This window comes from Falco biarmicus, chromosome 6 (genome assembly GCF_023638135.1).
Source record: "Falco biarmicus isolate bFalBia1 chromosome 6, bFalBia1.pri, whole genome shotgun sequence".
NCBI classification, from domain to species: Eukaryota; Metazoa; Chordata; class Aves; order Falconiformes; family Falconidae; genus Falco; species Falco biarmicus.
Window position 1 is genome coordinate 43,589,088 of NC_079293.1, and position 24,809 is coordinate 43,613,896.

At 42.0% G+C, this 24,809-nt stretch overlaps 1 protein-coding gene across 2 annotated transcripts in view; it reads left to right on the forward strand.

Moving 5' to 3' along the window:
- Positions 1-24,809, forward strand: part of GRM1 (glutamate metabotropic receptor 1) — a 195,708-nt gene that overhangs the window by 156,460 nt on the left and 14,439 nt on the right. The window contains exons 6-8 of one of the 2 annotated variants that reach the window (XM_056344585.1): positions 232-358; positions 7,390-8,320; positions 24,722-24,806. In XM_056344585.1, the coding sequence (XP_056200560.1) occupies positions 232-358; positions 7,390-8,320; positions 24,722-24,782 (1,119 nt within the window). In that variant the 3' untranslated portion in view covers positions 24,783-24,806. The remainder of the gene's footprint in view (positions 1-231; positions 359-7,389; positions 8,321-24,721; positions 24,807-24,809) is intronic. The other variant, XM_056344584.1, reaches the window with a different exon arrangement.

Consider the following 24,809-nt stretch of genomic DNA (forward strand, 5'->3'; position numbering starts at 1 on the left):
TGCTACCCCCAAAATTAAATAGAATTCTCCCAGAGATTATCCTTGAATTCCTAAGCACAAACTTTAATATGTAGGGGTAGTACAGAATCAGGATTCATGTTTTCTAGTTGTTTGAAATGTGCCATACACAGGGATCCTGTCATATTTTAAACAATGCAGGTGGTATCTGTTTGCTGGTTGTCTGTGCTGTCTTATAGAGGATCATAGCTGAGGATGTATTTTGCATTACAGGTGATCAGGAAAGGAGAAGTGAGTTGCTGCTGGATTTGCACTGCTTGCAAGGAGAATGAATTTGTTCAGGATGAATTCACATGTAAAGCCTGTGAGCTTGGCTGGTGGCCAAATGCTGACCTGACAGGTAGGGATGTGTCCCTCCAAATGCATTCCCATTTTACGTGGTGTAAGAAGAATGGTGTGTGGTGGAGAGTAAGATGGCAGTATGAAGAGATATTAAAGGCAAATATTTAAACGCACATCCCCATGCAGCTTAGGGTACATTATAAACTGTTTTATCTTTTGGCTCAGTTCAACAGCACTGGCAATAAAGATGGCACAATTTCTACGAAGAAATGACATTGTCTGTTCCTCCTCTTCAGTTAGCATAAGCACTGATAAAGCTGTTAAGACTGCTAATGAATTCAGCAGCATTTGCTGCAATTTTAGCAGTGATTATCACAAAAACGCAGTGCATCCTTGTCAGATTGACTTGATACTCTTTCTGATTGTTCTACCATGCAATTAGTAATACTTTATCTGGGATTTCAGAGGCCATTCAACAACTGATTACCAGACTTTTGTTCGGTATAAAGATCATTCTTACTGCACCTGCAAGCAAGAGGAATGTAAACAAAATCCTAAGAAAGGCTGGCAGAAGAAAGGGAAACAGCTAGAAGTGGTCTCCCCTGTGTATATGCTTTGGATGAGTGACATCTTTCTGCTATTTTGTACCTGTCAGAGTCAACCTCCACAACTGCTCAGGGCTTTGCAGTAACCATTACCCCAAGAAAATAGATTTAATGCACTAAGAAACACCACCCTGACCTTGGGGGTTGCTTTGCATCACTGTAGAAGGCTACTGGAACTTCTGCCCCATGCCGCATCTGCAAATCTTGGCTGACAGTATTCAGCAGGGCATCTGGCTACCTAGCTGAAGATCAAATGGGCAATTTATCACATCTTTGTCCTTTAACATGACTGGCTGGGAACTAGATGTTGCTTCAGCATTTAACACATAGATGAAGTACTCAAACCTTAATTAAATATTTCCAAGACATACTGTTCAGCTAGCCACTGAACTGAGGTGAGCTTTCAGACGATTTAGAGAGGGAAGGCTGCCCACTTCTTCAGCTAAAAATATATTATTAATCACAATAAACTGGGAAATTTGATCCATTGTTTATCTTAGTTTTCTATGGAAAATAAGCTACAGCCACGTCCCAGATGGGTGTGTATCTGTCTATATCTCATACCTCTCATCCCAACACCCCCCCTTACCTCTTGCTGTGCAACTGAACCTACTTCAAACAGATTTGTCAGGGTACAGAAATCTCAATGATCATTCAGTGCCTTCAAGTTTCATACAAGTTGGTTATACGAAGAGGAATTCTTGAAAAACCCTGGTAAGGCCCCTGATTGTGGAAAAACCTCTTGTATTACTAGACACCAGAAAATCTACAGCATCTTTCATAAATATCCTGACCATTGGAAAAGCTCATATTCAGCTCTCACCTCCTAGGACACCAGTGTCTGCTAATTTTAAAGGAGATATCTATAGACAACTGGGTTCTGTTAGTCTTGGAGCTTTGCAGAATTGTTTGTATCTACTGTTCAGGGAAGAAAACTGGGGCTTCTTTTTAATCAATAAGGCAGAACAAGAACATAGTGAGAGATCAATGTGCACTTGAGCAAATATGGTTCAGTGCTATCAGCTGCCCAAAACAGCTCAAAAGGGGGCATGTCAAAATGACAGGCACTGCTGAAAGGAGCTGAGGAAAGCATCAGTGCTGGAAGAAATCTCAGGGGCATGTTACAATCTATTAACTTTTAATGAAATCAGTAGATGACCTGCTGATTTGTGTTTCTTCTCAGCAAGGAGACTGGACTGCTGCTGTTCTAAAATCACAGTAGCATCAGCTAAATGACAGTGTAGCCATTGACTGATTTCCTAGAGAACATCAAAACGGCAATCTGCTCCTGCACAGCTTCTTCATTCTGTTTTATTCAGGAAAAAACTTTTTTTAACCCCTGCAATTCATTTACTTGAATAGCAGTACAAAGTTGTGAAGAGAAGCTGATGCCATACAAACCTTTAGAAAAGGGAGATTTATAGATAAACTCTGGTTCCTGAATTTTGTGGGATTCACTATTGGTACCATTTAATCTGGAGTTACCTTTCTTGCCAGGATTTCTCCCATCAAATGTTTTTTTATAGCTTGCCTTTGTGTGTTGCGTTCATACCCTGACAGTCACCATACTATTGACGCAGACATTAACATCTCACGTTTCAGCTAATTTTTCCCTTTTCCTTAAATATTTGACGTTAAACATGTATGCAGTTTTAGTCCCATTTTCCATCACAGATGAAGGCTCTAAAATGCTTAGTCCCTTTAAGAAATGTGAAGCACATACTAACCTGTTTCCTAAGACATGCTTTTCAAGGTGCTCATTCTTTCTGTTTGAAATCAGTCTCTGTTGCTCAGCAATCCTTTCCTGACATTTTAATGTTATTTTTAAATGTACAAATTTTTTATAGATTGCTTCCCCTAAACATGTGTTCAGTGAAGTGGAGTCAGCAGGCACAAAGGATTTCTCACCACAGATGATAAAAATCTGACCTGACAAATAGTCACTAAACCCAGTATCTTAAGGCCTTGTGCCAAGAAGAGATATCTTTTATAGTATCAGAATCTAATATAAGAAGAATGAATGTGAAGCTAGTAAACCCAATTTACATAAATAATCTTAAATAAGCAATAAAATGGGGTAGGACAGGAAGTTATATAGAGTTATTATGAAAGGAATAATAAAAGTTTGGGACCATCAGTTACCTGGGATGTGTTAATGGCCTCAGAAAACATCCTGGATTGTCTTATTGGCCTTGCAGTATGAATATATTTTTTTTAAATAATTACAAAAATCAATTAGCCTTCTGCCCTAGGAAATGATTCATGGTTAAAGTACAGGGGAAATAGTAGAAGAAACCTAACAAATAGCTTTTTACTAGAAACTGAGCTGTGAATCTTTTGCCACTAATTCTCTGATTTTTTTGAAGTGTGGGTTAGCTGTTGGGTTTTTTGTGGATTTTTGTGTTGGATTTTTTTTTTCAGCCTCTAAGTACACCATTTCCTGAGTATCCTCCCCCAGTCTCAACAAGGTTCCCTAGCCCACTTTCTCCTAGCTGGGAAATGACCCACCTTCACAGGCGCTGACAACCAACAACTGTTTGCTGATACAAGCAGTGCAGGCAGCTTTTTACAATGTTTGTAGCATATGTGGCTCTTGGGGCTTGCTAGTGCGCAGGAATTACACTAATTTAATGAAACAGATTTCTAAGACCTTACACAGAATAAGCTTAAAGCTTAAACTACCATGCTGAATCAGGGCTAAGGCTCTGAAAATATTGTTTAAGATGGAATAATATGAGTAAAGCTTGAAGTTACTAAGCTTAAAACCTGTGCTGAAACTTAACCCTTCCAGCAACCACAGACTGGCTTCTTGTTTAAGAAGAGCTCTGCATGTATTAATCAATGAGCAGGAAATTCTGATTCTTAGTCTTTTATTAAACCAAAGAAAGAGCCAACTTCCACTCAGGGCTGCTGCAGTCAATGGCCAGAGGTTCTCACTTCCAATAAAAAGCTTTTTCTTCTTATTTCATTATAAAAATGCCAGTTGGAAGAAGAGGTTTCCTCACCTATCTGCATCTTGAACAGACCACTTTGAGCACAGAATTCCTTTCCTTTACAAAATATGACCTTCAGTTGCACATGCTAGCATTTCTGTTGGGTTTGATGTTACAGACAGCTGTAACATCATTACCTGTAGTTAAGTAGTCAGCTTTACCTGTAGTTAAGTCAGCAGGGTACTCAGAGATTTGTCTCTTTGGAGTACAGAATTATAAGACATTTTTTCAGTTTACATGACATTGGCAGACATTAAAAGTTTGAGTGGAAATTTTCCATGTCAGGACTTTGCCTCGGGCTGATTTTTTTTTTTAATTTCAACAAAAAACTTTTTTTTTTCTTCTATTTCTAAAAATGAGGTTACAGTAAAACTGTTCAACCCTAATCCATACCTCTGCTTACTTCTATATTTGGAAGGAAGGACTTTACATTTTGGTAGAGGTATCAGCTGGTAATTGTGTGTCACCCTGTGGAAAATGCATGCAAATTGAGGTAAACTGTGGGTCTCAGAAGCTTTTAATTCATAGAACTTGGTTTCTGTAGATATACTCCATACTGAGGAGGAAGGGGCTTTTGTTCATCACAATATCAGGGCCCTTGTTAAGATTTAGCAGCAAAACAGAGGAAAAAAATGCCTCTTTCACAAGCTTGCTGACAACGCTGCTTTTTCCCTGCTCTTAACTGCATCCAACAACCCAGACAGGCAGCAGTGACAAGCTGGACCAGCAGTGTGAGTGATGGAGACATCTAGGTGGAGAGGGGGCTGGCTAGGAAGGAGAACTGAGATGGGGACAGTGAGGGACTGGGAGGAAAGGTACCTGAAAGGTCGAGAAAAGGCACAAAAGGTGATCTGAGTCCAAGGGAAACTGGACGAGGACAAAAACAAGAACTAGAAGAGGCCATGGATATTTACCCTGGGATACAGAAACACACTAAAAGCATTTTGGCACTGCCAAGAACAGAAATTAGGAAATTTCAGAATGAAGGTTTTCAGTAACTCAATTTCACAACTGTACCATCCTATTAACACAGAGGATTTTGTCTTCTTGGTAATGTTTATTGCTGGTATTTACATCTTCAGCACAGTGAGGAAGGTAGCCAGAGACTCCTTTAAATTGAGTGTGGGAGAGAGCAGTTAAGTACCATCTGAACTGATTCCTATGTTTGCACATCTGTACCAGTCATAAAAGAGACTCTTTCCAGTTATTTTTTGAAGGCATGCATATTTCATGGGCTTGGCTTTTCCATAAGAATTAAATTACGTTATTTAGAGGAAAAACAATAAGCAGAGGGTTTGATAAAACAAGAATAAGGTAACGTTAAGGGCAAAAGAAAAGCAGAAATACACTGAGAACATACAGTGTCTATGGTGCAGTTCCATTACAACTTTGGATTTTGTCACATGAAGGCGGGGGAGGGGTGGAATCTTCTCAACCCCGGGTGTCTGATCTGTCTCACAGTGCCCCAGGAAAGCCGAGACCCTTGTGCCCGACCAGTCTGTCAGCGTCCCGTTACAGGGACCCTTCACTGAACAGTCCCGCTGGGTCGGAGGGCAACTCGACTGCCTTGTTCAGGGAAACACCCCAGCTGCATCAGGGGGACCCTCAGCGGGTCCTCCCGCTTTACCTGAATGTGTTACCCACCGCTGGCAGCTGCTAGCGCCCGCAAAGGGCTAACGGTAACAGGTTACGGAATAACACTCTTTATCAATATAAAATCATGACAAATTAAGGTTAGTGATCACCGGTGACAGGGACTGTCTGCAAAAACAAGCTTGAAATTATATACAACTAAATTATAATCACTAATAGCAGTTAGCATGAGTTAGTTATTCAACATGCACACAATAGGTGTCCCTATGGGGGAGCAGACAGGTTCAGCCCGTCGACTGATCCCAGAAGTTACGATGGAGTCTTCCCTAACTTCTCGCCTCATCTGTCCACTTATACTCCATTGCATATTCATTTTTCATACACAGGATTGGTTACAAGTTTTTCGCTTCTGATGCAACTCAGTACGCATCCTCAGATAGCACTGCTGAAGTTCTCTGCTAACTGCGCATGCTGCTCAAGTGGGGTTTTGCCCTCTTCTGGGGGGGCTATTTGAGCTGGAGGTTATGATCTCACTACCACAATTATATTTGTCTCATTTTCATCTAATTTTCTGTTGATGTCAGTGCATTGCAACACCTTATCATCCTGTTTCTTCTCATAGCCAGAACTTTCCTCACTTGAAGGCTCCTTTCTGTGTAACTTAGGTAATGGTGTCCTTTTCACTATCTGTCCTTTGTTTCTCATCCTCCCCAAGGCTGACTACCTTGATTAGAAGTCCCTTCATAACAACTTTAGAGAGTGAGTCAGCTTGACCTAACTTTATGAACACTGAATCAGAGTTGGGTAATCTGGAGGTTTAGGCAACAATTCCCCCCCGCCTCCCCCTTTGGACTTATTTCAGTCCAGGACTAACCCATTTCCAGCACATTTAGGTGGTGCTTGGGTGACTCTAGTCACACATATTGTTGTTACCAACTGGTAACACGTGCCCAGTGAGGTGTGGTAGTGCCTTGGAAGCAGGTAAATTTGAGATGGAGGTGTGCGTTGGTATTATAATGAGATTATTTCATCTGAGGAAAGTAATTCTGCCACAATGGCTGGCTCAGCCACGGACATCTCATGGATTCTGCATGTGACAGCTGCTATGCAGTTTCAGCTGTGGGTGCCATCAGGTTCCCACCCCTGCAGGGAGCACAGCAGAGCCTGGCCGTGGGGTCTCCACTCCGCTCCACCCTCCATCACTCCCACCGGCATGTGCTGAGCTGGCAGGGTGTGTTGCTTAGGGAGCTGTGGCGATGCAGATTCTGTGCACGCCAACCATCCCGAAGGTGATAGCTGTATTTTACCCTAAAAAGCTTTCTGTAATACTACGCTTCTGTTAGCACCCAATTTTCTCTAATTCCCCCCCTCAAGGTGATTTTCCCACAGATTTATTGTCATTTTTCTGCCCATAGATCTCTAATTAATTTATATTATTTATAAAATCACCCTCACAAAAATGTCGTGGTTCAAGTTATAGTGGTTTTGATATAGGTTAAAATAAGGTCGGTCAAAAAGCTAACTATTTTGATTTGTAACAATCCTTTCCCTTCTGAAATAAAGGGATGGTGCTGAGTTTTCTGGGTTCTGTTCCCAGCTCTGTCTCTGATATGCTGGGCTTGTCATCTCAAGAAAAATATTCAGAAAATTTCCAAATCTCATTTCTTTTTGTAGTGTCATGAGCAAATGTTTGCAACACACAAAACTGATGGTTGTTTTTTGAACATGTTTAATCCAAACTTTTCCATGCTGCAGTTCACTCCTTTGTAAGATGGTTGCAATAAACCATGGCATGTAGGCATAAACTGATGTTTGAATTATATTGGGATCCAGAAAAAAAGACCTTTCTTCAGGCAGCTACCTTTCTAACACTCTTGTTTCTTTTCTGTACACTGCAGGCTGCGAACCCATCCCTGTAAAGTACCTCCAGTGGAGCAATATAGAGTCTATTGTGGCTGTGGTCTTTTCCTGCCTGGGGATCCTGGTCACCATGTTTGTCACCCTTATCTTTGTGCTCTACAGGGACACCCCTGTTGTCAAATCCTCCAGCCGGGAGCTCTGCTACATTATCCTTGCTGGCATCTTTCTGGGTTATGTCTGCCCTTTCACCCTTATAGCTAAACCCACCACGACATCCTGCTACCTCCAGCGCCTTCTGGTGGGTCTCTCCTCTGCCATGTGCTATTCTGCCCTTGTGACCAAAACCAACCGCATTGCACGCATCTTGGCAGGCAGCAAAAAGAAGATCTGTACCCGCAAGCCACGCTTCATGAGCGCATGGGCCCAAGTAGTCATCGCCTCCGTTTTGATCAGTGTGCAGCTGACACTGGTGATCACGCTGATCATCCTGGAGCCCCCAATGCCCATCCTCTCCTACCCCAGCATTAAGGAAGTTTACCTTATCTGCAACACCAGCAACCTAGGCGTCGTGGCTCCTGTGGGCTACAATGGACTCCTCATCATGAGCTGCACGTACTATGCCTTCAAGACTCGCAATGTGCCTGCCAATTTCAATGAGGCCAAGTACATTGCATTCACCATGTACACCACTTGTATCATCTGGCTGGCCTTTGTGCCTATCTATTTTGGCAGCAACTACAAGATCATCACCACCTGTTTTGCAGTGAGCCTGAGCGTGACAGTGGCGCTGGGGTGCATGTTCACTCCTAAGATGTACATCATCATAGCCAAGCCTGAGAGGAATGTCCGCAGTGCCTTCACCACCTCAGACGTGGTGCGTATGCATGTCGGGGATGGCAAGGCACCTTGCAAGTCCAACACTTTCCTCAACATATTCCGGAGAAAGAAGCCAGGGGCTGGAAATCCAAAGTAAGTGGTTAAATGCAGGTACACATCTATCTGTATATGTCCCTCTCTTTGTCATCCTCTCTTGGTTGACCATAGTCTGCTCGATAGTAAGGTATGTAACAGTTTTTCAACTCATGTGTAGCAGAAAAGATGGAAACGATCTTTTAGATCTAAGCCTTAGATGGATATGGACATGTCGCTGCTCATTTTCTCTCCTGCTCTAAAGGCAGCCGTGTACACAACTCCCTCTACCTCTGGGGCAGGTCAGGCAGTGGCAGAGTAACCAAGCTCCATTTGCAGCTTCTCCCATCTCTCCGTGTATGTGATGGGGATCTCACGCACCTACGTGCATTTACTCTGCGTTATGTTCAAACTGAGGTGATACTGTAGCCTTTGGGGAAAGGGGACCAGAAATCTATGTCTGAGTGGTTGTAAATCACATGTACTTGTCTAAGGCTGCTGGGATGTGTGCGTGAAAGTTGGGGATTGAACATCAGTTTTTAAGGTAATGTTTTGTGACAGTCCTCATAATTGTGATCCGAAAGCACCCTTCATACTATTCCTGTGCTCTATTTAATATTCAGAAATATGAGCAATACTCTTAATCATCGTTAGTGTAAACTTGTCCATGTTCTCAAACCCAGTGTTGGTGTGAAAGCTGCAGAAGTCAACTGATGGCGAAAATGAACTTGCATCTACATCTATTGAACCTGTTATTTTCCTTGCTAATAATTATAAGCAACCCAGCTGCAGCAGAGGGAGAGAGAGAACTGTTACTTCAAACAGCATTTTCCTGTGAGCAGCTGTCTGAACATTTGCATTCTTCATTATCTTATTGCTTTTTAATCTTTAAAGAAGCACCATAGGGCTAGACATGAGCTTAGATTATTTTTGTCCCAATTAAAAAAAAATTACAGAATAATAATGAACCAGTGAAGTCTACATTTCTGAGCTTCCTGATAGAATTAAAATTCAGTTAATTTCCACTATTTGGGATCTGTAAGTTTCTCTGAGTCACTCCAGTTGGTTTGTGTAAGAACTGTTTTCATATGTTGTGGAGATGGAAGGGCTAAGGATGGAGGCAATACTGCAGAAAACCCATGCTCTGGTCAATTTTGCCTTTATGCTACTTCCATACTTTTTATTTTGTTGCCAGACAGGGAGTCAGAAGAGAAGGGAACGGAGATGTAAGTAACCCAAATACACAGCGCAGTGTGCCACAGAGGCCATGATAAGACTGCCAGCTCCTAAGCTAGGCAGAGAGGGAGCTGGGAATGGCAGGCAGCCCTTGGGAGGCCCCCATGCAGGGAGATGGCCAAAAATGTCTGTAGGTCAAAACATTGAATTCCATGCAAATAGGAAGCTGGAGCCTGATACGCCTTCCTCTGACTCTCTGGAAGTTGGATGGGGTCTTACATGTTTGTAAGAAACTAGTGTGGTATCTCTGCAGTGTAGTCTCTGGCTAATGCTGTTGGTATCTTTAAGATGATATCAGACAGAAACAAAGACTCTTGAGTATTTCAGATCATGAGAAACTTAATAACTAATTCTTTGTTGTGCTTACTGTTCTACTTTCACCAAAAAAAAATTACCTTAAAGATCCAAAAGCAATATACCTAGAATACAGTTCATAACGTGAGAAAATATTTCATCCTGTTCAAAAACTGAGCTTCCCCCTCAGCATTGTCACCCTAAAACAACAACAGGGCTTACATGAGCTTTTTAGGAATTTGTTTATTGCATCATTTTAGTAAGATTTTCTTGACCTTTCTGTTGAGTCTCTGTGAGTGGTATAAAGCAAAAAAGTTCTACAGAGTTTTAAGATGCTCTTCTAAGCTAAAAGTTCAACACCTAGTTAATATGCTTTTTTATCTCAGGCCAAGCCTCCAGATCTTCTTACACAGCAAAATCCCAACCTCTGACCTAAACCTTCTGTGCAATAACTGCTAAGTTCTTCACCTAAACCAGCACAGATGTGGAGGCATGCTGGGCTTGCTGATGGAGAAGGACAGCATTCCTCTCTGTACATGGACATGAAGAACTGAAAACAGAGTAGCATACAAACACACAGCTTTGGAAATAAAGTCACACGACAGCACAAAAAACAATTTCAGGGCTTTGGAGGATATTGTAGCTTCAAGCACAGTCCATTGCAAGGCTTGTGAGGACATTGCGCTGACATTAATAAAGAAGTGTCACTAAGGAAGCTAAGAAGGAAAAAGCAGAATTTGCTAGAGCCTTTGAAGCTCCTAGACAGCTCCAGTGTGTGTGGTCAGGTCCTGCCTGAAACAGGACTTGAAACTACTGAATGTGCTCAATGCCCACAGGAACGGCCTGCAGGCAGATTGTTGTCTTCTTTTTTTTTTTTTTTTTTTTCTCCATTTCCCCTCAAATTCTGGGCTTTATTTGCTATTTTTTCAGTAATTAAGATCCCTGATTATGTTGCTCTGCTTCTTCATTCTGTTATTGTCCCTCCCTATGGCCACATTTTTCTGTGTGTAAGTGGCTAGCAGTGCTTCATTCAAGATTTCTTTTCCAGCTGTCTTACAACTTTTCATCCATTTTCTTGTTATCTCTTCTCTTTATATTGTTTTTCTTTTTCTACTTTTCAGTTTTCATCTCTTTTTCTGTCTGTATCAAACCTCTCCTCTGCTAACCCAATGAATTCCAATTCCTAAACAGAAAAGTGGCATCCATCTAAATTAAATTTGTGTGCACATACAGAGTTAAAGTATGGAAACTAGTTTACATTTACAAGGGCAAGTCAAACTTATGTAAGCCTGGATAAAGCACTCATATGCAATGTTGTGCTGTTAGTTTAACTAGCATAACCTGGGGACTAGAGCAAGCCAAGCCACTCTTCCTTTCTCCTTCCTAAAGTAGAACAAAGGAATTAACTAGGGAAATCTATTAACATAGGATCTATTAGTCAATTCAAAACCTTCAGCTATGTCTGGTGCTAATATAGAGGTCAGAAAGTCCTCTTGAAAAATGTCTGTCCCAGCTGCATCACCAAAAGAGTTTCAATGAAAATAAATTGTTTAGTAACACTTGTCTTCACTTAAATTAGTTAAGGCACTCATTTAGGTTAAGAGCATCTCTGTCACTTCCCAGATGAATGCTCTATAACTGGACTATGCATTGTCCCACGGCAATTCTCCTCCTTTCTTTCTGTTCTTGACCAGCAATGTGTCCTGGAACAGAGAAAAAAAATCCTGATGCAAACCCTAGAGAAATACTTTGTATTCTTCTGTGAGAGAGCTTGAATCTGGGTCTGAGAGATCCCTTGTGATCCCTTCAGTACCAAACTGCTGCCAGTCTCTCCCTCTTGTCAAATGAATATTTAACTATGTATAAAAAATGGAACAGCTCCATCAGGAGATATGGAAAGAGAGTGATATCTGCTGTTTTTATTGAAGCTTTGTGGGGACATTTATTGTTAGTTTCATGCTTTATGACTTTACGAGATCCTGGCTGTTACAGGATGATGACATAGCAGCATTTTTAGGAGAAAATTTTTAATCTTATTTTTTCTCCCTTAGCTGTGAGATTGTATCTTTCGGATGCAGATCTTGCCATGATCATTAGCCTTGTTCTTGACCACAAATGTTACTTTGGTCTACAAGGGTCAATCAGCTTGAAGAGCAGCACTCCTGTACAGTGCATGTATGATCGCTTCCCTGAGGAAGCAGTGCTCCCTTGTGTACTATGCGCAGAAAAAATAACCAGTGACACTGAAGATGCTGATCTTGAGGAAGGTTCAGGAAACACCTTCTCCAGCCACTGTTTCAAATGGACCCTACTCAATGCGAAGAAGGCTGAAGCCAGGCCTGCAACCTGCAGGTCTATGCTGTTACTTTCCTATAGCCAAGGAGTTTTCAAAATTCTTTTATTCCAATAAAAAGTGTCAGGCAACCCAACATCTCCTAGTACCTTCTCCCTGCTTCCTTCATCCTTCCCTGTTCTTTGTCCTCTCTCCCTCTGTGCTGGGTCCCTACATACAGATTTTTAACTGGGAATCAGGTTTCTCAGTTACCTCTAGTAACATGTGTCTGTTCCCTTACCGAGGCTTAGGGAACCATCTGCTTTTTTTTGTCTTGCCAATTATAAAATTATCTCCAGGTATTCTTAAGTTACTCTTTCATTTTAAGCTGACTTGCTGAGTTGCCATTCATCTTCAGCAAGCTGTTCTGACATACTGTTTTTCTGGGACTCGTTTCACTTGGCGACTCACAGTCCACAAAGGCTTTTGGACTCTTCAGCTCCTTCATTTCCAAAGCCTCCCACAGACACACAGTGAGGGGAATCTCATCACAAGTACGTCCAGAAGGCAGGACATTTTGTTTCACTGTTTTTCCATGGTGGTGGGAGGAGGCAAATGCACAATGCAACATGGCAAGAGTTGGAGCTTCCAGAAATGGAGTAAATGTTCAGCATGTTCGGTTGCAGTCACACAAATGCAAATCTTTTACAGCCGCTCACTTGATCCAACCTGGGTGCCTCATCATAGGAAGAGATGCCCAGGAGTATTCCATCTTCTTGCTGTCGCGTTACTACTCCCTGCAATCAATATGACACCTTTAAGTAGGAGGCTATGGAGACAAGGGGGGAGGGGAAAGAAGTGTGAACATAAGATGTGAGACCACTTTTCACGTAAGTAAAACAGTGACTTCTGTCCTGACTTCTGCAGGCTATAGTGTGTGAAATTGAACAAAACTAATCTCAACCTGGCACAGCTGCACAAAGAATATTTCACTCTGTCTGGCTGAAATGCATCAAAAGATCTGAAACAAGAAGATTTAGTGGAAAGTGCAAGGAGGATTAATAATAACTGGTCACCATTGTACCTTCTCCCATAAAAGAGAATATATTGTCAAACTCCTGCACTTAGGACACAAGCCCAACCTGAGAAGTCTTTGGTTGTAAATTATGTCACCTAGCCAGCACCATGTAAGAATTATCTTCAAATGCTTGTTATACCGATTACTGTCTAGCGTAGTTTTATCTTCTTACAGCATTTCCAAACCAGTGTATAGACAACTGCTGAATCTACTAGGAAATGGTAGGCTGGCTTGTTTTGCAATTTAGAAAATTGATGTGGTGGGTAAATTTCTCGTGTCCTGCAGTAGTATTGCATACACAATAAGGCATCCCTTTATTTTTACAGTTACAGACTTAGAAAATGTCAAATTTCAAGGCATTTTCAAGAAGGCCTTTAAGCATGCTGGGCCTGCACAGCCATCCTGCTGAGGCTTACCCCAGAGGGAAAAGTCATATTACAGAAGAGAGTTTTGAAACAGCAGAAAGGTTTTAAGCTCCTGGAACTGGTAAATACAAAGATTAACAGGAAAAAAACCAAAAGATAATAGGGAAAATGATACAGGTGAGGTTAGGTTATTTATTTAAATAATTTCTTTGTTGTTGTATATTTGATCTCTCCATTAACCTGGCAATAAGATGTGGATGTCCAGCTCTGATTTTGGTGCTGACTCTGTAGAGCAGTGGCACCGTGGGGTGCAAGGCGCAGTGCTGGTTTGCGGCTGTGCAGCTTCCAGCTCCCTGCCAGGGCACAGGGCTCCACAACCACAGGGTGCTCGGTCTGACCTTGCACCTCACCCAGAGCATATCATGGAGGAGTCTGCTTCCTTTGCAGTGTGGGTGAAGATGTGGCATCTCTGGCATGGTTCCCTGGTGCCACAGGGAAAGCAGGTGGCATCCTGGTCTGGCCTGGTTCGCCTCCCCATCACATCCTTCCCTGGGGTTTCCCTAGCTTCTGTATGCAGTGTAGTTCTTCGCCCTTTTCTGAGGGTGCAGTGCATTTTTGGGAGAGCACTGTGTATGCTCACAAGGATAGCTGAAGGTTTTAATGCCAGACATCTCTCTCTCAGCAGCTGGTATGTTTGCTGGCTTCGCTGGGCTATTTACTGGGATTAAACCATTAATGATTTTGTGGACACAGCACTGTGACAGGTAACAGCTCTTACCCAGTTATCTCATGTATGTGATGTGAATTTCAAATAAGAAAATTTATCAAACTCAGTCAAGCTGTTCAGTCCTTGTCAGTATATTGATTTAAGTGAGTATTTAAAACTCTCAGAAGACAGCTACGCGTTTCCAAAGGGACTCTTACAGTTGATGTTAAAGAATTGGAAAGAACACCAAATAAAGGAGTCTGAAACTTAATAATCCAATAGCAATCTCTTCTAGCCCTGCTGCAGGGTTGTCCATTAAATCTGAGCTATGTAATTATATCTAATATTGTCCCCCGTAGCCTTGAATTTGCTTTTGCTTTAATAGATATGATGTAGTTCTGTCCTGTGCAACAAAAAAGCACAGAATAGGTGATAAATAACTCTGAGATGTCACTATCACACTTACATTCTCTCTAGTTGTTTAAATGAATGCTAAAAATCATATTTATTTAAAAACCAGGCATGGCAAATGTGTATATCAAATTGTCTATCTGTGTATATATGTGCAAGATAACCAGTCTGGAGACAGAGGATTTACTTTTTCCTTCTAATGAGAAATAAGGGGCAAGGCTGCATTAGGCACTGCAAGTTTTCCTTGCAAATTATCCCGGCTAAAGGGAGTCCCAGCACATGCATAACCAATCACATGTCACTCCTGAGGTAAGCTGAGGAGAAGGAGTGGGGACACATATGCAATATGATTGGGACACTTGTCATCAAGTACAAGCCAAGAGTTCTGGCAGTTTAGGCTTATCCATCTGGGTTCCTTTCTGTGACCAAACAGAGGCTGCTCAAGACTATGTTTGAGAGAAATAAATCAGAAAAGCAATGAAGTTCAGCAGCACCCTCCCAGTAAAAGCAGTGAAGATAAAGCCCCCCTCAGACAAAATCCAGGCTATATCAAATGAGTTTACCGGGCACAGTACCCGCACCCTGGGCTCCCATCCAGACCTCTGTTTCTTCATCACCAGTCAGAGCCACATTTTATTTGGATGGTCCCTTTAGGGGAAAGGGCTGTTGTGTAAGGTTTTATGCAATTTCCTCCCTCTCAGGAGTTCCCGGTCCAGGGCAGTTTTGCCACTTTCTTTTTCATGGATGTTCGCAACTCTGTTCTCCCAGGGAATTTTGACAGGACATAAACCCAAGGAATGGTCTCTGAGTGCAGCCTGGTTCTTACCAAAGGACTCCTGGAGAACTTTGCTTTACAGCTCCTTCTCTTGTTTTGCTGCTCTCAAGATGCTGAATCACAAAATGTTGTTTTGCTTATGGGCACTGCTGTAGCACCAGGTTGCTTTGTGTAATGAGTGTCAGTACCTAAACAAAACGATGCATAGATACACAATCACATCAGAGGGGAGCTTTACAGTTATGTATCACAATCTCTGCTTCCTGACTGAGGGGAAGCAAAGGCAGTACTACAGAAATCCTGGGGAAGACTAGTATCTTTCTTGGCATAAAACACCGGAATAAGGACACCACTTGTAATTTAATTTCTTGCTTGACTGGATCACTTATTACATTTCCTTGTAATTTTGTATTTGTATATATTATTTATTGCATTTTTATTCTGAAATGTAGTCATTACAATCCAGTTAGGATGCTACAAAAATACACCAACTCAACAGTGAGTGATACAAACAATTGTGTTCACATGTAGGTATAAGCAAGTGATGTTCATCTGCTTAGCACCGTAATCTTATGTTGTTTTGGTTAGAATTCTCTCTGTGAGAAAAATAAAGAAGAAGTTTTCTCCTTTTAAGAGTATCAGGTAAATAAATAAATGTTGAAGTTGGCATCCAGATAAATACTTAAACCCCTGGATATTTTCCTATATTACATATAGAACTCAAGCTCCAGCTCTCTTAGGCGCATACTTAGAAAAAAAAAAACACCAAGCCCTGTTTGGGGGGTGGGGGGGGGTGGGGCGGGGGTAGTCTGAAATATTTTTAAATGCATAATAGCATTTATTTATTTAATCTAGCATTTAAAAATGTCAATGGAATAAAGAACTACAATACAAGTCTCCTAGAGGCTACTTTAAGATTTTTTTAAGAATGCATTTTACCTCCTTCCTATCCTCAAAGGTGTGATAATTCAGCACTATGCCTCAGTTATTCGCCTCCCCTCAGCAGAAGAAAACAGAGCTGTGACATTTCATGAACACATGATAATTCATGTATAAATACTTGCTAGAATAAACACACAGGGTATTCTGCAAGTGTTTATTCTGCAGGGATCTCTGAGCCACCATGTAATTTCATACATCTTTGAGCTAATTTACAGGTGAACAAAAATTTGGGTACTGAAAGATATCACATGGATATATGATATTCTCTGTGTAAGGATAAGGCTATAAAACAGCACAAGCACTATACATACGTATATACAGTTAATATAAGGGTTTGGGTTTTTCCTCAAATTAAGATGTAGTCTGAAAAATATTCTTGATTCATCCCAGCAATTCAGTGCAAAGTTACTGCTAATTTATTTAATCCTCTTTAATGCTTAGGGACACACAAGCACATGAGAGCCCAAAAGAGGACAGCACCCTTGGATGTCACCTCTTTCAGAAAGGCATCTCATGTTCTGGCTTGTTCATCGAGCTTACTCCTGCCTGTGATGAGTGCTCCCTTTTGCTCAGGGGTGACCCACAAAACAAAACACTGCAAGACAAACTGCAGATGCTGCGAACATATGCTGACAGAGCACCTGATTTTTAGAAGGGCTTTGTAATTCATAGGTGAATCACACCCCCAGAGAGAGAAGATGGTCCATCTCTGTTAAAGGACTGAAGACATGTATGGTTTTCCACCCTGCTAGAAACTAAATTGTCTGAGCAGGAGTTTATCTTGATTTTACAGGGTTAGTCTCAGTCCAGTATTGCTCTGTGTTTCATTAGAGAAATATCTTCAAAGTCCTTGGTGGATGACACTAGCATATAAGTTTTGTTTGCTGTGGGAAGAAGCCTGCACGTTGCTCTGTCAGTTGATTAGTAAAGTGTTTCAAAACAAATTTGTCAGGGTGATGCCTGCTGTCACCAAGGCACAGAGACCTGACCATCCTGACTTACATTGTCACTAATTTGGGAATTGTCTCCACACCTCTTTCATATCCTAAGGAAAGATCTGAAAAAATTTCTTAACAGCAGTATCTCAGTAGCTCCCCACCACTATTTGTGCTCCCAGAGCTGGGAGTACTTTTGGCAATGGGAGTTCTACTAAACTTTGGAAACAAAAGTCAAGCAGTTTCAGCTTACATATGCCTCAACAGCATGAGCCACTGCCAACTGCAGCAGCCTTTGTGAGACCACAGCCTGCACACCTTTTGTGTCTCACCATCAGCAGCACCTGAGTTCCAGTTATTACAGGGACAGGACACAGCACACTAGCCAGGCACCTGCAGAAGCCCATTTTTCTTAAAATACCCACAAACTCAGACACATTTATTCACAAACACCTGTACTACCTCCTACAACATTTAATGCCATCTTAATTTTTCTATTATTCACATTACTTCATAGAATGCAGAAGAAGATGCAGAGACTGGTGCTGGTTACGATGTGCAGCAAAGCAGGGGCTAACTTCTCGTGTACTACTCAGTCCAAAATCTGGGTGTAGTCTTTCCTAAATGCCTGTCCCACAGATGTTTGCACTGGAGCAACTTTCTTTCTTCTCTCTCTTTTTTTTTTTTTTTTTTTTTTTTTGGTCTACGATGATTTAAGGGTTTATAAAGGGAAGAGTGAGGAATTTCCAAATCTCCATCTTTGCTTCCTGCTTGACTTCGATTTTTTTTTAGCTAGTATGGGTTGAATTTTTTTCACCTGTCTTCTGATACTGTTTTCCATCTTTCCTAAAAGCACTGACAAGCATTCACACCTGGAGCAGAGATCTGATCACATTGTTCTCCCAGTTCTTAGTTCTGTGCCACCAGGACTCTGAATGGGTAAAATCAGCATTGCCAGATCTTTGTTTGGGGTTTCCAGGCCCAAGTCTGGAAGTCTGCAGAACCGACTATGACAGGTTTCATGTCCATGCAGAAGCCATCCACTGTCAAAGAGTCACTAATAAGCATGGCCAGCTACAGAAGTTATGTTCTCTGCTATGCCGAAGGACTCCAAGAAACCACTTTAAGCATGGGTTGAAAAGGAAAGTATATTTTAGCAATGGAACATCTGCCTTCATATTAAAGTTGTTAAAGACTATTTAATTTTGAAATAACAAGTCAGCTAATTCTTCAGAGCATGTATGTACTCTGGCATTCAGCCTCCCACACCTGACAAGCACAGGTTGAAAGGCATCACTGTAAACAGCAAACAATTGTGCAGGCTAGAAGTAATCACACAATTTGTCACTTTAAAGCCCACTTGAAAACTAAAAAGTTCCAGTTTTATTATTACAGCATTATAAACAATTTACCATTTCTAACTTACTGCTTTAGTTATCTCTTCTTAAGCTGTTTCCCCTTCTCTGCTCTGTGGTTCTTCTTCCGTGGCATGCAGGATGTGATCTTTCACCCTGTATAATTAACCTTACAGAGAGGGGGAAAAAAAAAAAGAATTATTATCTGCTGGATTCTTCTCGAGCCAGATCTCAAGGTCATAGAAACATTAACATCAGCACCAGAGAAGGTGTCCCTGCTGCCCCTGGTTTAGGGAACAGGGGGTGAGAGTTGTCAATTTCAGCAGCAGATCATTAGATCAGCTCAGCTGTGCTGCAGCACCACAGCAGGAGATGTCAAAGCTGATCTTAAACTCTAGCAAAACAAGTGCCCCCAATCTGATTTTAGCAGCTTCTCACTAGTAGATGCTTTGCTGGTGTTTGCAGTTTCAGTCTGATCGGTCCCAGAGAATCACAGGTTCAGTTTAAATGCCCATCTGCAAGCCATCTCTTAGCTAGTACATCCTTCTCTTTACCCAGCACTATCCATTTTCCCTCATCCTTAGTGTGTTAAAGTTCGGAATGTCTGCTCTTGTTGCTTTCTTAAAGCTTTTGTTAGTCTTCCCCTCTACTTCCATGGGAAATGTTTTGTTATAATTCTCTTCTGGCCATTTGTTTTCATGGCACAAGCTAGATCATTTCAGATGGTTCAGTTCACCTGTTTTGGCTGGCTTGCAAGCTTTGCATTCCCAGATCAAGGATTATCTGGAATTTGAGACTTATCCCACATTACTCCAGTCAACTAACCAGACAGCCATCAGCAAAACACCCAAGAAACAACCAACCAAATGAAAAAAGGCAAATCCCAGAGTCTGTGTAAGGCCCCACGGAGGGATGATCTACCTTGACAAGGACTGACAAAGGGCTACGCTTGAAAACACAGCCACAGCAGCACAAACAACTGCAAACAACGCCCAGCAAGCAGATGGGAAGCATTAACCTCCCCGAGCCGTGCCATGGGCTGTGAGGCTGGGCGGCAGGTTGATGGCGGGAGCACGCAGGGGCAGCCGGGTGTCTCCGCAAGGCCCTCGGGAGCTCGCAGGCGTGCTGCCTGGGCTCACCGGGGGCGGTGGGAGCTCGGGGGGGTGCGTAGTGGGGGCTCACGTGTGTGGGCAGTGGCAGCTTGTGTGTCTGGGCAGTACAGGCTCCCGTGGGGTACAAAGCGTGGCCCTGGGACTTCTCCGTGCTCCCGTCAGTGAGCAGTTCTTCCTCCTTTACTTTCTCATATCCTCTCAAACGTAAGGCTATACATATTTCTTAATCCTTAGGGTTATAGAAATTATCTCAAAAAATTCTCCTGCCACTATCCTGGGACAGCCAAGAGATTTGCCTGCAGCTACTTTCTGCTGTCATAGCCCGTAAATCCACAAATGCTTTAACCTTCCCTAAGCCAGAAATGACACCCAAAGCCTTCCTCTACGCCATGCCGTCCCATCACTTCTGCAGGGACAAGAGCCTGGAAGGCCATGCTGTGAACTGGAGCGGGGAACTGATAATATTTTTTTTCCTTTCTTTTTCTGGCTTAACTGTGACCCAGATTAGTTGTCCCTGTCATTCCCTGCCAGTTGGTTGAACAATTGCACCAAGGGTTGAGCTGGCACAGAAGGGAGGGTGGGACAGCAGGAGGGAGCAGCTGAGGAGGGCTAGAGCGCTCCCCTGGGCACACAGCTGGCTCCTGCTGGCCTGGGGTGACCTGAAGTGCAGCCTTAGCTCTGTCTCCACTGTGCAGCTCAGTGCTGGGTCTTTCTGGGCATCCTACTGGGACTATGTTCTCCTTGGTGACCATGACCCTTCTTTGGCATGGCCATGTCCTCTTTGGCAGATGCTCCCACCTTGACAGAGAGGGTGTTCTGTGAAATTCCTCCTGCTCCTCACTCCTTCACAGGTGATAGATACCTGTATGTCTCACTGCCTGGCAAGGGAGAACGACCCTATAACCTCCCTCCTACTTGCAGAGCTTTTTGCTCCACAGCTTTTAATGATTTCTTTCTCTCCAAAAACTGCCCACAAATCAATGTGGCATTGATTAGCATAATTAAGTTAACACCCAGAGCAATTATTTCCAACCATCACTTATCCTGGAATTTAGGACTTGTGTTTTAAAAATGAATTTATATTGAAAACTTGTCCATCTTCCCCACTTCATCTATTGGCTTAATTAAATTTGTTGCAGGAAACTTCTATCAGATCCTGGCTTGTACAAAAGGTATTGAAAATTCAGCTTCTCTTCCTACAGGAAAAGGACATGGACTTACTTCTTTTTATGTAGATATCTTTTGATCTAACCATGACAACCACACATAAAATCTGACCTTTCAAGGACACAGACATCACAAAGATGAACATGCTTCTGCCTAGGAAGGTGCTAGATTTAGAGAGACAAGAGGATTTAGGATGAGTGTGTTTAGGTGAGCACTTTACTAATCTGGTTCTACATACAAAGTGTGCTTACCTCCGCAGTCACCTTGCAGACTGCTGGAGGGTTGAGGAGGTGAAAAGCAGGCTAGAAAGTTTGTGCTGTTGCTGAGCTGTTCTTTGGGAGTGCAGAGGGAGGTCAGTCTGAATGCTGGAGCAGGATATATTCTAGGATGTGATGGCAATGTGCCACAGGGCTCATGGCACAAGGCTTCTCCCTTCCTGTATTAAAGCTAGGGGCTATACACAAGTTCTTAAAAACTACAGGATGATTCAAGGCTGTCACTGTAAGTATCATCATGATGCCATCATCCCTTCTCTTGAATTTCCTCCCCACCTTGCTTTCTTCCTAATGTTATTGTTGATCAATTTTTTCAGATTAGATTGTATAAAATCCGGGGATGTACTTTTCCGTATATTTTTTACTGTGGGGAATGTGAAAACTTTTCTTACAGCTTGGACAATGTCTATTGTGGAGGATCTCTGACTGTGGCTTCAGATGATAGGCAACACTGTCCTGCACTTCAGTTATCTTGGACACCAGATTCATTCAATTTGTGTCTGTTTGGGGAGGCTGGTTGAGCAGAGAGAGTAATTCCAGAGCAGAAGGTGAATGTTTCTAGTTTCACAGCTGTTCAGATATAAAACATTACAGATAGCAATTTACACTTTCCTACAATCCTGACACAGCTGTTTGCCTTGTGGGATGATTCATTTACACTGAACAGAAAATAAAGTTGCAAGAGTGACTCTTCCCTCAGATCATTTATACTCCTCTCTGCAGATTTCAACAGGCCCTTTACCTATTCTGTTCTGAGTGACTGGCTGAAAGCATTTTTCTGCTTCAAAGGACGTAAAGCAATTAATCCACTTCTTTCATAAACCCTCTAAACAGCCACCCTGGTTCCTCTGCCAGAGTCCATGTTACTGCACCCAGGGGTTCATTAGAAAGCAGTTCAGACACTTTCATGATGGTATGCCAAGTCCTTGTTCAAATGCACAGAAGATCCATCCTGCCTCTGGGCTCAGGATACAAATAACCACTCAGCAGGAATTACCTTTGAGAAGACTGCCCCAAAAATGATCCATTAATCCTCATATTGTAAAGATGGGAAGGCTACCTAATTTTTTGGTGACCAGAGAAACGTATCTGAAATGCCATCAATTCCTGCAAGGCTGGGAGGAAGAGGAGGGGTACATTGTCATAATTAAAAACAGAAGAAAAAAAGAAGAGAGGTACAGATATCTGGGCACTAATTCTGAATTAGGGTTCTGCAGTATTAACACACACTACTAGTAAGACAAAGCAAGTCTACAAGGATACTTCAAACTGAATGCTTCAAAAGCATTCATTATTATTTATGCAGTTGACAATTATTTGATAATTGCAAAATAATTCACTGAAGTATAATCAACACAGGCACTACATTTCCCATAACACTATAAATCCAAATTTCACTGTAAATCCAAATCCAAATTCTGCTGAAGCACAAACCTTGAGATTTAGAGCTGATTCCTGTAGTGTATGTGCTGTAGATCATCATACGGAGATTGACCTTGACCTTGACCAAAAGGCAGACTGGTTCTTTGATGGAGTTTGGCAGCATTTTAACAACAGCCTCCCACAGAATGCAAACCTGGCGAGGCATTTGGGGGTTGCATACTCTATTACATGTAGTATCTGTGTTTGATTTTGGCTGAGGAGCCCAACTGTAGCCACAGAAAGGAAAAAGTTCACTGCATTTCGAACTTCTTAGGAAGCATTTTGGACTGCCTGAGAAAGCAGGCTTCTTTATTCCTTTCACATAAGACGATTTCATAACAAGATCTACACATGCCCAAAGCCTGGAGACCAAAATGCTCTGACCTCACTCCGGGGATATATCTGAATAAGAAGGAATTCGGGGGGAAACAAGGGATGTAACAAAGTAAGCCAGAAGCGACAGCAAACTGCCATAGCAGAGGGACGATAGCTGGCAAAGTCTGTCGGTTCAGGAGGACCTAGGTCTGGAGCAGGGCTCTGAAGCAAAGGTGTTTCCCCTTTCCCAGGGTCCCTGAGCAAGGCTCGCTGTGGCTGGGTGCCCTCTATTGTGCATACAGCACTGCGTGTGTGTGAAATACATTTAGAACTGGATTCTTCTCTCGGATAATCAACTGCATGTTGTTACTTGTTTTGTAAAATTAGCTCTTCTGAGTGAATAAACCATTAATTTCTGACTTTTAGCAAAGCAAGCACAGAAAGTAGAAAGCTCTTATTTTGTCAACAGATGAAGAAAACTGGGTCTGTAGAAATGTTGGAAATTCTGTTTAATCAGAAGCTTAATAATCTTTGTAACTTTAATAGGCTCTAGAAGAGACCATGGTAGCTAAGGTCCTAATTATGATCACCTTTAAAATGTTAAATCTCAGAGATGTCATTATACCTGCTAAGGAATTTAATTATTCTAGAGACTTCAAAGTAAGTAGGTTTACAAAATTGCTCAGCGGTATGTCTTATTTGTGTTTTATTCATAATAGTTCAGAAGTCATCTCAAGGCATCTACCTCTCCAAAATGGGTATGCATGTATTCTGTGTACATCACGCTGTGCTCCTGTGCTTTAGTATGTGGTGAGAATGGCGGCTTGTTTGGCTCATGAGCAGCTGTACTGAGTATGTAGTACACGCACATAGCCTCCATGAATCCGTTGTTTTGAGGTAAATAGAAGTCTGGCAAGCATGCATTATGATTGTTTGATGGGGAGAAATGCTGAATTTTGATTTGCGTTTTATTTGCAATACAATGAAAATTATTTTTGCAGAAATTCATTGATACATTCCATGTGCAAAAATACCTGAGATTTTTGTCAAAGCACGTGCGTGTGTGTATATATTTTTATTGATACTGGGGAAGACAAATGAGAGTTTGCATTCGCTTGACAGGGTAAGGGAAGAGCAGAAAAATGAAGTGGAAATTGTCTTATATTAATGGCCAAAACTGCAATCTGCAATTCCTTTTTGAATTACCATTACAGATAGAGCACCTAGGAGATTATTCATTTTGTGTCTACCTCAACAAGGCCAATGTTTCCTTGAAAAAAAAGAAGCACATATAGTGTGATCATATATAATAAAAGCTAGTGACTATTTGGCTAAAGCTCAAAAATAAAAGAAGGGAAACATTTAGAAAAGCAGATTAGGGGAATAAGAGTCATAGGAAAAAGCAGGAGCTGAGTATATATTACGAACTCCACCAGCAAAAACTTTTGGTGATGTTTTTGTTGTAAATAAGATGCAAAAGGCAGATGCCCCCTTTTCGCCATTCCACCCTGCATAGAGAATACCAGGGGAGAAGTCCCTCTGACAGCTAGATGCACAGCAGCCCTTGCCATCTGGCATGTGAAGTGCATCAGGGCTCAGCAGAGGAAGAAGAAATGAGCACCATGCTGGAGCCAAGCAGAAATCTATGTGGAAGTTGAGGTGACAAGAGAGAAAAGATGGGAAAGCCCACAGTGACCCTTAGGCATAGGTCAGGGACAGGCACCCTATTGAGTGGTATAGCCACCATGTGTGCACATGTGTATAACCACTCACTGGGTGTCTTTTTCTTTTCAATCTTCAGGAAGAGGCAGCCAGAGTTCTCGCCCACCAGCCAGTGTCCGTCGGCACATGTGCAGCTTTGAAAAATCCCACACTGCAGTGAATGTGTA